Consider the following 15088-nt stretch of genomic DNA (forward strand, 5'->3'; position numbering starts at 1 on the left):
CTCCTGTCTCACTGGGGAACTGGGTGGAGGGATTCTCCCAGCAGCCTTTGTGCCCAGTGAATTCCCATCATGGTCCCCAGGGACCTCTCCTTTGCCTCTGCCTTAATTTCAATTGTATTTTTGGTGAGTGATATTTAGGCCACTTGGGTTCTTTCCTCCTTTCTTTGGCGAAAAGCCTGATTGAAGCAGCCAGCCAAAAAAGGACCCAAGGTCATTTTTTAGCTCTAAGAACTTTTTTTTTTCCCTTCTGACTTTGAAACGCAGTCTACAGAGGGGAAGCTGCATCCCCAGACCTGAAGGGCGTCACAGAGCTTGCATCTTTCTTCTCCACCTGGTGTCCCAAGAACTGCAGCAGGGAGTCCATTTCATGGGGCGCAGGGCAGCCAAAACCTTCCCTCACTTATGCCTAAACCGCTGCTGTCCAGACAGTGAGCCACTGATTCCCCAGGATTCTCGGCTGGTGTCGTTTTTGTCTCTAAGGCGGTGTCTGGGAAATGAAGATTACAATCTTAATCTTGTTGCCCTATCCTGAAAATGACCGTCGAATTCACAGATGCCTTCCGGCCTTTCCAACCAGGCTTACAGGGCTTTGTCCTCATGGCTGGACCATCCGCCTGGTCGGACATGTGAGAAACGTTACCCTAATTGTACAAGAGGAGACTTCTAAACGAGACAGGAAACAGGCAGTGGTCATAAATGAAACAATACCTGCTAGCAGAAAGCACTGGAAAACACTTCACATCAATCTGCTTTAAAAGATTTCTCATTCATCAGCATTTCCCATCACCTGAAACTTTCCCTTCGTACTTCATTTAGCACCTCTTATATTTAGCCTTCCTTTATTTCGCTAGATTGAGATTTACCTACTGTTAGCCTGCAGTGTGCCAGCCGCCCAGCTGGGCACACTTGTGTTTCATCTCATTTAACAAAAACAGTGGCTTGTGAGAACAGTTGAGGTTGAAGGAATCTGAATTCTTTGCCCAAAGTTACATGGTAAGGAACCCAGGAGCAAGGCAGGAACCCAGGATTCTGAGCTTTAAAGCCCAAATGTTCCCTTCACAATGTCACATGGTCCTGAACCAGGCGATAAATGGGCTTCCCTTGTGGCTCAGCTGGTAAGGAATCTGCCTGCATTGTGGGAGACCTGGGTTCCATCCCTGGTTTGGGAAGATCCCCTGGAGATGGGGAAGGCTAACCCACTGCAGTATTCCGGCCTGGAGAATTCCATGGACAAAGTCCATGGGGTTGCAGAGTCGGACACTACTGAGCGACTTTCACTTTGACTTTCCCTCCTTTTCCGGAGTGTCCCAGTTTATCTTTGGAAGTCAAGCCATCAGAAAGTCATGTTCTAGCATCAGATTGACACAGCTCCCCCTTGACGTCGCCAGCAGCTTTACTGGCAGCTTCACTGACTGAAGCCCAGTGCTGTCTGTGGCCGGGATGCTGTCCTTGCCTGGCTTGCACGCCATCGAGAGTCCTCCTGTGAAGACGCACACGAGACTTCTCTCTGGAGCCCAGCACTAGGGAAGCCGTGCCGGGTGGCGTGTGTCCGCAGTCCGAGTCAGGGTGCCGCTCGGGTGACAGGACCCCACTGTGGCCCCTCCCTGCCCGGGACAGCCCTTGTGGTTTGGGGACCGACGCCGTCCTTGGCTTCGACTTCTCCTCCCTCTCTTTTCCCTTAGTCTTCACTTTTTCATTTCTGTCCTCGTCCGTCTTTTACACTTAGAAACTGCTTCAGAAGTCTTTAAGGTTGTTGCGTTTTATTTTTTGTTTATTTTGCTTTATTTTATATTGGGTAGAAGGAATGGCGACCTGCTCCAGGACTCTTGCCTGGAAAATCCCGTGGACAGAGGAGCCTGGCGTGCTGCAGTCCAGGGGGTCGCAAAGAATCAGACGTGACTGAGCACAACAACACAGTTGATTTATAATTTTGTGTTAGTTTCAGGGGTGCCGAAAAATGCGTTCAGTTCAGTTCAGTGGCTCAGTCGTGTCCGACCCTTTGCGACCCCACGGACTGCAGCTCTCCAGGTCTAACTGTCCATCACCAACTCCTGGAGTTCACTCAGACTCTTGTCCGTTGAGTTACCATTCTGTTTGAAAGAAATGGCTAGACTGTATTATGTTGTCTGTTGATGAATAGATCTCAAGTGATATTTCACGCTCACATACATTATGCATCTTTTCCCTCCAAACCTCACATATGTCTCTCACTCACTACCTCGTACGTACACAGATAAAAAGGTGGCACTGAGTATCTGGTGTTAGCACATCTTTCAGTAAAAGAATTTTCCCTGGCAGTCCAGTGGTTAAGACTGCGCCGTCCAGTGCAGCCGCTGTGGGTTCAATCCTGGGTTAGGGTGCTAAGATCGGGCATCCCTTGTGGCCAAAATCAAAGCATAGAACAGAAGAAATATTGTAACAAATTCAATGAAGTCTTTAAAAATGTAATCTTTTAAAAAGATTACAAAGAAAAAAAAAGTATTGACTTCAGCATTCCTGAGAATTAATGTGTACCAGGAACCTGAATACTTTTGATAAACGAAGCAATTTCAGAAGCATCTGCCTTTGAAGTGAATTTTGTTTGTTTGTTTGTTTGGATGGAAAGCGTGCAGCAGAAGTCGCAGGATCCCTCATTTCCAAACCGAGGATTTGCTGAGCCTGTTCTGCTGGCTCACGATGGCTGCAGGCGCCGCCTCTTGGATCCGGGGTTCAGGGTGGTCCCCTTAAGGGTTCTGGAGGCCTCGGGCCCCTGATGCATCTCCTGCCCCTGGATTGAGACGTTCGAGATGTAGATCGAGGGCTGGTCTGCTGAATCTTCTACCTCCTTCCTCTGCTGACAGCTTGCACGTTCGTTTCCCAGCTCTTCCCCCCCAGCGTGTGGAGGTGGCCCATGTCCCCAGAGGTCGAGGCTGCCAGCTGTTGGGCAGCCACTCGACCCCTCAGTTCCTGGATGGCACGGCCAGTGGGCACACTCGTCAGTGGTGCCCATTCCCCAAGCCCTGGTCAGGGAGGTCTGCTTTGGGAGAGATCCTCGGAGGGGAATCTAGGGAATGTGGAAGAGTCTTGTGTCTGAAGGAATAGCCTGACTGCAATAGATTGTTCTAGTGACTGTGTATGTGATGAACTGAGGGCTTCCCAGGTGGCTCAGACAGTAAAGAATCTGTCTGCAATACGGGAGACCCAGGTCTGATCCCTGGGTTGGAAAGATCTGGAGAAGGAAATGGCAGCCCCGTGCCAGGATTCTTGCCTGGAAAATTCCACGAAGAGAAGAGCCTGGCAGGCTGCAGTCCACAGGGCTGCAGAGAGTTGGACAGGACTCACCGACCAACACCTCTCATGTGATGAATTACTTGACAGAGAAGCGCGGGGACTCCCCTGGGTCCTGATTTCCATGCCTTGGTCGGGACCTGCATGGAAGGGACTTGAGGGGAGTGGAAGCGAGAGGCAGATACCCCGCGGTCAAACCCTCCTGCCTCCTGCTTCCCTCTCCGGGAAGAGAGTTTCGATCCCAAGGGGAGAAAAAAAAAATCCTTCGTTGCTTTGCTGGAGAAACGTAGAAAGGGGCAGAAGAGCTGAGGCCCGGGGCTGTGTCGCCAGGTAAGCCCTTGTGCTGTGCGCCCACGGCCGCTCGATCGGCAAGCACACCGGAGAGTGACTTCAGTTGTCCTCCGAGAGAGGAGGAACTTCTGCTCATAAATCTGTTGGGTTTTGCAGCAATTGACAGGGGAGCCTGACTGGCTGTTACTGCTCTTGCGAAACATTGTTGTTAGTGCCTGTTTAATCATTGTTAATGTGAAATCATTTTTTCTTGGACTTTGTAGCAGTTTATTATAGAGGTTGCAGATAACCATCAGTGTTCTTTATAAGGACAGTAAAGGGGTCGAGTAGTTGTGTGTGTGTCTTGCCCAAAGCAGGTTCTCATTAAGAGTTGCTAAGTTGGTGCTGATTTGTTGGGGGGTTGATTTTCCTTTCCCTGCTTCTGAATATTTCTTTATAAATGTCATCATTGTCACGAATGGAAGTCCACCTTCTGCGATTTTTTTCTTTTGTCCAGAAATAATAGCTGGATGTTATTAATAATGATTCTGAAAAATCTTTTTTTTTTAAGATAAGAAGTGGTTTATTATTGACTTAATATATATAATAATTGAAAGTCGCTCAGTCATATCCAACTCTTCGTGACTCCATGGACTATACAGTCCATAGAATTCTCCAGGCCAGAATACTGGAGTGGGTAGCCTTTCCCTTCTCCAGGGGATCTTCCCAACCCAGGGATCAAACCCAGGTCTCCCGCACTGCAGGCGAATTCTTTACCAGCTGAGCCACCAGGGAAGCCCAATATAAATAATAAGTGGTTTATTATTGACTTATATAGCAGAAAATAGGTTAAGACATGTTGCAGTCATCGTAATGAACTTTTTAACTTTTTATTTTGTATTGGCGTTCAGCAGTGTTATGAGAGTTTCAGGTGGACAGCAGAGCAACTCAAGCCCACACACATGTACCCGTTCTTCCCCAGACTCCCCTCCCATCCAGGCTGCCACCTGACACTGGGCAGAGCTCCCTGTGCCCTGCAGGAGGCCCTTGTTGGTTGGTTATCCATTTTAAATATAGCGGTGTATACACGTCATCTTTAGAACCGTCACACTGCTTATTAAATATTTTGTTCCTTAGAATCATCACACTGCTTATTAAATATTTTGTTCCGAGTTGTTTTAATAGAATCTACTGAGAAAACAGAAGGCATACTATTAAATGATCCTACAACATTAAGACCTGCTTAAACACACTGTTCTCCTAAGCTTCCCGAGCCCCTGGGAGTCCCCCCAAGAAAGAAGCAGGGTTGGGTTTGGGGGAGAATGGATACATGTGTGTGCACAGCTGAGCCCCTTCGGAACTCACCTGAAGCTATCACAGTATTGTTAAGCGGCTCTGCCCCAGTACAAAATAAAGAGTTTGAATTAAAAGAGAAAGAAGCAGGGTGAAGCGGCCCCAGCGTCTGGTACACATGGGGCTGTAATAACAGACGGACCCTTCCCATGCTTCTTGCAGTGTGACTTTCTTAAAGGCAGGGTGTGACCTGGTCACCTCCGTTTGTCCCCCAAGTCTCTAGTACGAGGCCTGGTACGCACCAGCTTTAATGATCAGAAATGGGAAGTGGGTTTTCGTCTACTTTCAGTTACCGACCCACGTCAGTTGAACGTTTTCCTAAAAATGCCTTGCTTGAAGCTGCTCCGCAGTGACTCATGACGTCGATTTTCAAATGAAGGCCCCGGGGGGAGGAAGCGTGGACTCACAGTTCCGTGGCCAGACGGTGAGAAGATAAAGGGGGAGGGGGCATCAGAGAGGCTCTGATAAGTTCCGTGTGGGCTTGAGAAAGATCCACACATTTTTCTTCTTCTAATTGTTTGCCAGCCTCACTGCGCTTATGAGAAAGCACAGGTTTCTAATGATTAACCTCCTGCGTTGTGGGGAGGGGTGCGGGCAACCCCGTGAGGCCTGCGCTTGTTCACACGGTCGTCTATAATGTCAGCCTGAGTCGTTGCCCGCGGAGCAGCCAGGCTTCTGAGACAAGCCCTCCCTTTTATTATAGCTGATAGCGCAGGATCGTGTGGAGTGGCATTGCCAGCTAGCAAGAGGCTCTGATGTGTCCTGGAAGTTATAGTCCGTTCGTCCACCCGAAAGCGTTAACAGCGTGAATACCCAGAGAACTGACTCGAAAGGAGGAGATAGTTTTTCTCCTTCCCACCCCACCCCCCCTCCACTGTATCACCTGTAAGCTTGTTTTCTAAAGAGAAGTTATCTTTGGAATTGCCACCATCTCTTATCTGGAGATAAAGAAGGAGTTGGTCGTCGTATTTGCCTTGTCCTTTCATTCAAAGAGCTGCGTACAAACTAGGACACGCAAAGCCCAGGGAAGCTGCATACTCACCAATTTCAAGATAACGTAAAATATCATATAATCAATTATGGAAATGCTGAAATGGGGTGTCAGCCTGGAAAGCCTCCTCAGAGAGCCTTAAAACAAGGGATCAGTTGCCTGAGAGGGGTGTTAAAATTACAATTAGTCAAGAAGTCTTTACTGAGCGCCAGCTGTGGGTCCAGACCCGCCAGCCCGCATGTGGGGTCATCTGAGTGTTCGAGGGCCCTGCCCTCCATGAGCCCCTGAGTAGTGGCTCTGTCTGTTGTCAAGTGCCAGGGACACAGGCCGCAGGCAGGCACTTACGGGAGTGAAAGTACCTCCATCAGTCACGTGTTCCTCCGTTTATCTCACGAGCGTTTCTGCCGAAGCGGCTCAGGGACCCCCAAGAGCTGCTGCTTCCGGGCACCCCCGGCTAAAAAGCAGGGAGACAGGTAAACAGGCACAGCACTTGGTGGAATCAGAAGAAATGACGACATGAACGGCACCAAGTACAAAGCCGAAGATGAGGACCAGCATGAGAGATCAGCGTGCTCAGCTTCACTCGTTGCTGCAGCTCCCAAGCAAGCTGTGCTTAGTTGCTCAGTTGTTCCTGACTCTCTGAGGCCCCAGGGACTGTAGCCCTGCAGGCTCCTCTGTCCACGGGATTTTCCAGGCAAGAATACTGGAGTGGGTTGCCATTTCCTCCTCCAGGTCCGAAGAAGCTGAGGACCCAGGAAATAGATTTCCAAAGCCAGTCTGTCTCCTTCCTGCCTCTGGATGTGGGCAGGGGTGGACGTGAAGACAATCCCACGGCTTCTAGTGCGAGCTGTGCTCAGAGACCTGCCAGGTGGGTTTGCATCAGCTGCTGTCCCAGCCCAACCTGTACTCAGAGCGCCCAAGGTTTCCTGTGAAGCAGGGTCGAGCTTCTGCTCTCACGAGCCCACGCACCAGTGTTGCTGAGCGTTCTCCCTGCAGAGGAGTCATTGCCACAAGTGGGGGCCTGCTTCTGCCTCGTTCACCATTACAGCCCAGACGTGACACTTACTCCCAATCAGCAAGTGGCTCTTCACATCTGTTTATTCAAGGAGTGCAATCCTCTTGGTCAGAGCTGACTCACTAGCTCAGATCATTTCTGATGGAGATGTTTCTGGGTCTGTTTTCCTGATCACAAAGTAGCCTCAATCTCTGCAGCTGCCTTTTTCCTTCTAAACAGGGTCAGTGTGGTCTTCCAGATGGGAGCCTCGTGTTTGACACTGTTTCTTCATTAATGTACTGTCTCACTCTTTATTCACTCCATCCTCGTGACAAGAGCTATCTCGTGTATTTTTAGGTGAGAAGATAAGGGTGAGAGAACTAAGTGGCTTGGCCAAGCCCTTGGAGCTGGAAAGCGCACAGTTGTGCCCGGAATCCTTGATTTAGTCTAAGTTCAGGGCTGGCTTGACCACATTCACCGTTTCCTAGACTCGCGGAAATAGTCAGTTGTTTGGAAGGAATGATGCTAAAGCTGAAGCTCCGGTACTTTGGCCACCTCATGCGAAGAGTTGACTCATTGGAAAAGACTCTGATGCTGGGAGGGATTGGGGGCAGGAGGAGAAGGGGAAGACAGAGGATGAGATGGCTGGATGGCATCACTGACTCGATGGACGTGAGTTTGGGTGAACTCCGGGAGTTGGTGATGGACAGGGAGGCCTGGCGTGCTGCAATTCATGGGGTCGCAAAGAGTCGGACACGACTGAGCGACTGAACTGAACTGAAGCTTATATCATCGGATAAGACCCTACTGCTGGGAAGCTTTGAAGGCAGGAGGAGAAGAGGGCCACAGAGGAGGACGAAATGGTTGGATGGTATCACCAGCTCAATGGACATGAGTTTGCGCAAACTCCGGGAGTTTGTGAAGGACAGGGAGGCCTGGCGTGCTGCAGTCCGTGCGATTGCAAAGAGTCAGACAGGACTTAGAGAGTGAACAACGGCAAGCTCGTATCACTGCTAATGTGTGAGTGAAAACTTCCTAAGAATCCCCAACTATCCAAATCTCATTGAATACGCACTTAAAGATGAGTTTGTTAAACGTGAGTTAAATTAATTTGAAAAAAAAAATGGTTTAGAAAATCCTAGCACTTTTTAAAAAAAATTGAGTGTGGTTGATTTTCAGTGTTGTATTTAGTTCCAGGTGCATAGCAAACTGATGCAGCTGCATACACTGATACATTTTTCCAGATATTTTCCATTATAGGTTGTTAAAGATATTGAATATCGTTCTCTGCGTTGCACAGTAAATCCTTGTTGCTTATTTATTCTATATGTGGTGGTTTAGTTGCTAAGTCGTGTCCGACTCTTGCAACTCCACGGACAGAGGAGCCAGGCAAGAATACTGGAGTGGCTTGTCATTTTCTTCTCCAGGGGTTCTTTCGAACCCGGGTCTCCTGCATTGCAGGCAGATTCTTTACCAACTGAGCTACGAAGGAAGCCCATTCTCTGTGTAGTCGTGTGTAATATTAATCCCAAACTCCTCATTTATTCCTCCACCCCTCCCATTTTAGCTGTTAGACCACATCTGAGTGTCATTGTTATCTATGTAAAAGCATGATGTATCGACATTCAGGCCCAGTCAGATCTTTGGCTGGTCACAGTTGCAAAATGAAGAGAAGCTGTTACAAATAGCCCTGGCAATGGATCCGTGTGCCCTCCACGTCTGACGGTGGGTATGTGACTTGTGCCTGAATAGGTGTGTGAAGAACGCGGTCCCCTGGGAGGGGGTGGCGTCGTGTGACTGCAGCACTCACTGTGACTCAGCCCCCTGCACTTCACCCCCCACTGCTGGCGTGGGAGGGAGGTGCTGTTCTCAGCCCGTGTTTCAGATGCCGAAACTGAAGTGGAGGTAGTTTGTGGGAGGATTGGCCAAATCTTAGAGCAAGTGCAGGTGAGCATCAAGACTGGGCTTGGTGATCGGTCCAGTCAAGGTCTAGCGTGATGTGGACTAGCTGAGACTGAGGACAACGGCCCTGGGCCTCTAAATTCAAAAGTCACTTGAACTGTTGTGCTGATTGCTTTTCATATAAATCCTCACGGTTTGGCAGCTTGCTAGTGTGTATGTGTGTGCTCCGCCACTCACTTGTGGCCGACTCTCTGAGGCCCCAGGGACCGGGGCCCAGCAGGCTCCTCTGTCCATGGAATTCTCCAGGCAAGAATCCTGGAGTGGGTTGCCATTCCCTTCTCTAGGGGATCTTCCCCGCCGAGGGATCAAACCTGCCCTGTAGCAGATTCTTTACCACTGAGCCACCTGGCAATTCCTGACTTGCTAATATCCAAACACTGTTTCAGCTTGGGCCCAGTGTATTAGCCTCTGGACAGGTATACAAGCCTGGGCTATGGGAGTCATTCTTCTTTTCTTTCGTATCTTATTCTTATTTTGGCTGTGGGTCTTCACTGTGATGTGCAGGCTTTCTCCCCGAGGCATACGGATCTTAGTTTCTGGATCAGGGATGGAACCCAACTTGCCTGCATTGGAAGGCAGAGTCTTAACTGCTGGACTGCCAGGGAAGTCCCTATCCGGGGTCATTCTAGTGGGGTCCACTGAGGACTATCTGAGGCGCCTGTCCCTCCCACGAGCAAACGCTAATAGATGTACTCGTGACAAGTAGACCCATCTGATGGAGTACCTTTTCTAGCAGCTCATTGATTACAGATACTTTGCTTAAGTATTTCTCTGTGACCTGAAATGTATTTGTCCAAATGCAAAGAATGACTTTCAGGAGGGAGGGTGTGAATTCATCTGGTGACCGTTGGTGGTTTTCCAGGCTAATATGGTAGGTTCTCTTGTGGGGGAGAAAAAAAAAACATGCAAAATAAAAAATAGTAGTGAGTTACAGAGTCATTTTTTTTCCCATTTCTTTTACAGGTGGATGACCAAATGAAGCTGCTTCAGAACTGCTGGAGTGAGCTCTTAATTCTCGACCACATTTACCGACAAGTGGTTCACGGAAAGGAGGGCTCCATCTTCCTGGTTACTGGGCAACAAGTGAGTGTAGACGCCAGAAGGAAAAAAGACGTGTCTTTTTATTAAGCATGTGCAGGATGGCAGGGATTCAACTAGGTCAGAAGCTCTTTTTCACTTTGAAAGGGGTATATATTGGCTGCATATAATTTAGAGACGCTGACTTGGGGCGCCCTGTTCCTGCTCGGATGGTTACAGTGAAACTTGTCCCAGACCGCCCACCCCTGCCGGCCTGCTGGGGTTGCCAGTGGTGCTTTGAAGGGTGAAAACAATTGCTGAGTCAGGATTAATGGTTGGTACCTTGGGTTTCTTCCCCAAGCTTCTGCATGAATCTATCACACTTGTTTGTTAGCTATTAAAAAAAAACACACACACACTTGGAAATGATGAAATCTTGGTATTTTGGAGTCATGTTGGTGGAAGAGACTGATTCAGATACAGTATGTCGATCATCTGTATCTTTGGCCTGAGGGCAAGCGAGAAAGAAAGGCAGTGTTCATTTTCAAGAGTCGGTCACTGTCCCCCCCCCTCCACCTTTATTTTTTTCTTCTTTTTAATTGGTGTGTAACTGCTTTACACTCCTGTGTTAGCTTCTTCTGTATAGGGAAGTGAGTCCGCTGTGTGTGCGTATCCACCCCCTTTGTAGGTGCCCCCCCACCCCGCCATGGGGCCGGCCCACCCCTCTCGGTCGTCATGGGCGCCGAGCTGAGCCCCCTGAGCTCTGCAGCCGCTTCCCACTAGCCATCTGTTTTGCACAGGTGGGTGTGTGCATGTCAGTCCTACTCGCTCGGTTCGTCCCCCTGTCCCCTAGCCAGTCATTATCGAAAAGGAAGATGGAAACAGGAAGTCGCCGTGAGCTCCTGCTCCTTTATGAATGGGTATTTGTTTGGTCCACAAGTATCCTGCAGGGTCCCTCGGTCACTGTCTTGTGGCTTTGCATATATTAGTGACCAAAACAGCAAAGTACTCAAACGATAAAGGGGCTTAACGCTTTAGCAGGAGGAGCTGACAGTAATCAATAATCCTAATAAATGTGAAAAGTCAAAGTGCTATTGAGTAAAAAGAAAAAAAGGGGACTGCCGTGTAAGGGGATCGGCGTCCTTCCCTGGTGTGCTGCTGTGCGACCCGTGGGTTGCAGTGTTAACAGGACAGGTTGGCTGAGCCTTATTCAGAAGGTGAGATTTGAGCAAAGCCTTGAGGGAAGAAAGACACCTGGCCTTCTGGACACCTGGGAGGAGAGAAAGTCTGCCTAGTGAACCTGATTCCAGGTTTACCGGGTTCTGGCCTGTCCCTCCTGGTTCTTGAACTCCGTTTTCTGTTCTCTGTGGGTTATTGAAATGGATGGGAGGGATGCAGAGACCCGATTAGTCCGGGAGGCTGTTCCAGGCTTATATTGAAGTTGCTGCAGGCCTCAGGACTCAGGCACCGTGATCTTTTACATCCAACCATAAATGTTTATGTGCTGTGAAAGCCCGGCAGTGCATATTTGAAAGTGAAAGGCTGTTTCCACATCATTTGCTGAATTATAGATAAATCACGTGTTCCTAATCAAGTTAAAGGCAAGCACTGTCTCAGAGTTTTTGCAGATCGGATCAGCCACCATCACTGCCTGGCCCCTGCTTCCTGCACGGCTCCTGAGAAAAAGGCTTTCTAGAATCAAGCCTCAGTGGGCTTGACTTCGTGATCTTTTGAATTTCCGTTGAGCATTTCCAGCCTGTGACCCGGGTCTTTGGAAGAAGTGTACCCATTTTCACAGCCTCATCACAGCCTGCCTCCCAGCCCCCTCCCTCCTGGGCCCCACGGGAGCTCCATTAGAAGAACAAGACTCAGCCCACAAATTAATTTGATTTTGTCCTTCCGAGTTCCAGAAATCAAATGGGTTTGTGCCGTTCTTTCTCAGAGCACTTCCATTCCTGCTCTTAGAAATGCTCCTCATTTCACGTTTCATTTTGCGCTAAGTGCTGACCCTGGGTAAAGGCAATTACCATGTAAAAAGTAGAGAAAGTGCCCTCTTCCTCCGATTTTCCAAACCAAGAATGGTCAAGGAGTGGCTGGCGTTTCTCGTGTTCAGGATCAATTATTGCTGCTTCGTGTTTTGCCATCACAAGGGAACTTCTTACTTAACCCTGAAGTTAGCGATTTTAATGCTGTCTTTTCTTCTGGCTTCTCTAAGGGTACACTAAATAACCTTTTTAAGCCAAAAGGAAAAAAGTGATTGTCAGTAACATTAAGCATCGCCAAGTCAATTCTATACATCAGTATTCAGCATCTTGTCACTGTGATAAGAATCCATTTCTTTTCCGTATTTTTAAGCCACATGCACACAAAACATACGGCTGAAAGTGCGTATATGAAATAGCAACCGAGGATTTTGAAGTGGTGCTGCTTTTAGTGTTTACATATTGTTGCTGATGAACAGCCGCTGTAACATTTTCCTGTGGGAAGGGCCTGCTGGCACCTTTTTCATTATCTTCTGTTATTGCGTGTCGTATTAAGAAGACAGGCGTCTTCCAGCATACAAGTCATCAAAAATTTCAGCTATCAGAACGGAAAGCAATTTAGCTAAAACTGTTGCTCCCTTTATGATGAGCGAAATTTATCCAAAGGGGACATCCACTTATAGTATTTCTTCAATATCTCCCTTGAATTTAATGGCACAAAGATTCCGGGTAAGGGAGTAATAAATTAATTTTACTAAGTACATAAAAGACAAGGCCAGCTGCTCCTGCGGTGAGTGCAAACTCCACATTCGACAATGAAAATATAATTATGTTTGTAATAAAATGTAAAGAAGTTGCAGATCTGGGCGCTGTTTCAGGAATAAATCACTGCTCCTCCTTCAGAGCCGTGTGATTTGATAAATTATCCTTGAAGGAGAGGTTATCAGAGCCCCCACTTGATGAGCATATTTGAGCTCGAGCATTAGCCTGTATATAAATATAAAGCGATAAAGTTGCTGGTGTGCCAATTGATTTCCCGAAGTCCACCTCACTACAGAGTCGCGTGAAACCATTTCAGTTCCTTTCTCTTAGAATGTGTTTATGTTTCCAAGTATGAAATTCTGACAGTTGAACTTATTTCAGACCTATCTGATCTATATACACCTCCCAAGTTTTAACTTACCCATCTCTTTAAAAAATGAATTTAGCATCCTTTCAGTTACAATGTACTTCATTTGCAACTATGAAGTTTTAGTTTTGTAACTTTCAGCTCAGTTCAGTCGCTCAGTTGTGTCCGACTCTTTTGCGACCCCATGAACCGCAGCACGCCAGGCCTCCCTGTCCATCACCAACTCCCAGAGTCCACCCAAACCCATGTCCATTGAGTCGGTGATGCCATCCAACCATCTCATCCTCTGTCATCCCCTTCTCCTCCTGCCTTCAATCTTTCCTGGCATGATGAGTCAAATGAGTCAGCTCTTCGCATCAGGTGGCCAAAGTATTGGAGTTTCAGCTTCAGAATCAGTCCTTGCAATGAACACCCAGGAACTGATCTCCTTTGTAAGTTACTGCCTACCTATTAGAACCGCACACACAGCAGAACTGATTTAACCCCATCTTAATAATAAAAAAGAATCATGTGTTCAGTCCCTCGGTCGTGTCTGTGTCTTTACAGCCCTGTGGACTGCAGCCCACCAGCCTCCTCTGTCCATGGATTTCCCAGACAAGACTACTGGAGCGGGCCGCCATTCCCATGTCCAGTAGCAGCGTCTGTGGCCACTTTAGCACACTTGCCAGGTGCAGGGCTGACTAGTGACTTTTTTTACTGTGTTGCGTGCATTCTGGGCTGTAGTGACGATGCTTTCAGCTGGTGATTCCAAGTTGGTAATGTCCCAGCTGTTCTCGTTTCTTAATGGTGGTGGGCGTGGGTGGCCCCTTGCTGCTATCCAGCGGAACGCCTCACTGAGAGGAGGGCGCGAAAGGACGGGGCCTTCCCGAGACTTCCACAGGCCCCGCCCTCCCTGCTGCTCTGCCCCGGGCCCCCCACCTCTGACCCTGGCTACCATTGCCTGCTCTGCTCACTTTGTCCCTGTAGGGTTTATATTCTTCTCATTAGGAGGAGTAGGTGGACCCTGTACAGTCCCCGAGGGATTTGGAGCTGAGCCGCCCCTGTTAAGTAAGAAGAACGTCCTTGGAGTTGGAAGTTCTCCTGTCGGGACCTGGTCCAGTGAAGGGTGGGGCCTCCCTGGGCGTGCCCGGCGGGTGACCCTGCAGTGGTCGTGGCATCCTTCCGCTGGGCCTCTGCCTCCGGCTCAGGCTTCAGGCCGCCTGGGTGCTGGCCCTTCCTTTCACACGGTCCGAGACAGAAGTCACAGGAGCACTTAGAGCAGCTGACGTGTGAATTTAGGGGGAGAGGCGGGCACCTGACCCAGGCGCGGAGGACGGTGTGGTGGGATGCGGGGCCTCCCGAGGACACGCGTTGACTGGGCCTTTTTCACGCACAGTTGACTCTCTGTAAACTGATTGGCACCTTTGGGGGCGGCGTCTTTCCACTGACTCATAATTTTTCCTCTCGAAAAAAGGTTTCTGTGCACCCAGTATTCTCTAGTTAAAGCTGAAAATTCAACTCATCATATTTACACACACACACACACAATCCATTCTGCCTTATTTTTAATTGCAAATTCTCCTCGAGGGACTCGTTCTCCTGCTTAGGAGGCAGCCCTGTGCCTTCTCCTAGAGAAGCAAGCGCAGTCAATTATGGTAATGAAATGTCAATAAATATAAAAATTTAATACAGTCTGCTCCGGGTGAGTGGCAGATGAGGACTTGCCTCCCAGACAAATTTGCTGCTGCTGCAAATATTAAATGCACCTAAAAGAATGTCTGGTTGCCTGAGAGCCCGCCAGTGAAGAAAAGGATGGGGGCGGCAGGTACCAACTGGGCTCTGCCATTATGCCGTAATTGCAGCAGCAAAGCCGGTTCTACCATTGACAGCCACCCCAACATCTTAACTTGCTATTGTAGGTCGAACTTTTGGTGTCCTTGTGAATAGTCTGAGATGGATGCCTCTGCTGCTCCTTTTTTTTTTTTTTCTTTTCTTTTAACAGAGAAGAAAATCAGCCTTTTTTGTTTTCAAATCAAGAAATTATTCTTCTCATAAAGAAGATCGTTGTGTCTTTAGAGAGTGATGTGTTAATAATCGCGTTAGGGTAGCTAGTTGTTGTAGCTTTTTAGGAGGCAGACTCTTTG

General features: G+C 48.5%; 1 protein-coding gene across 8 annotated transcripts in view; it reads left to right on the top strand.

The window, feature by feature from the left end:
- Positions 1-15088, top strand: part of NR5A2 (nuclear receptor subfamily 5 group A member 2) — a 127719-nt gene that overhangs the window by 66634 nt on the left and 45997 nt on the right. For all 8 annotated transcript variants that reach the window (XM_027975556.3, NM_001246280.1, XM_027975555.3 and 5 more), the window contains 1 exon segment: positions 9801-9920. In XM_027975556.3, coding sequence (XP_027831357.1) covers positions 9801-9920 — 120 coding nt within the window.

Source organism: Ovis aries, chromosome 12 (genome assembly GCF_016772045.2).
Source record: "Ovis aries strain OAR_USU_Benz2616 breed Rambouillet chromosome 12, ARS-UI_Ramb_v3.0, whole genome shotgun sequence".
Classification (NCBI taxonomy): domain Eukaryota; kingdom Metazoa; phylum Chordata; class Mammalia; order Artiodactyla; family Bovidae; genus Ovis; species Ovis aries.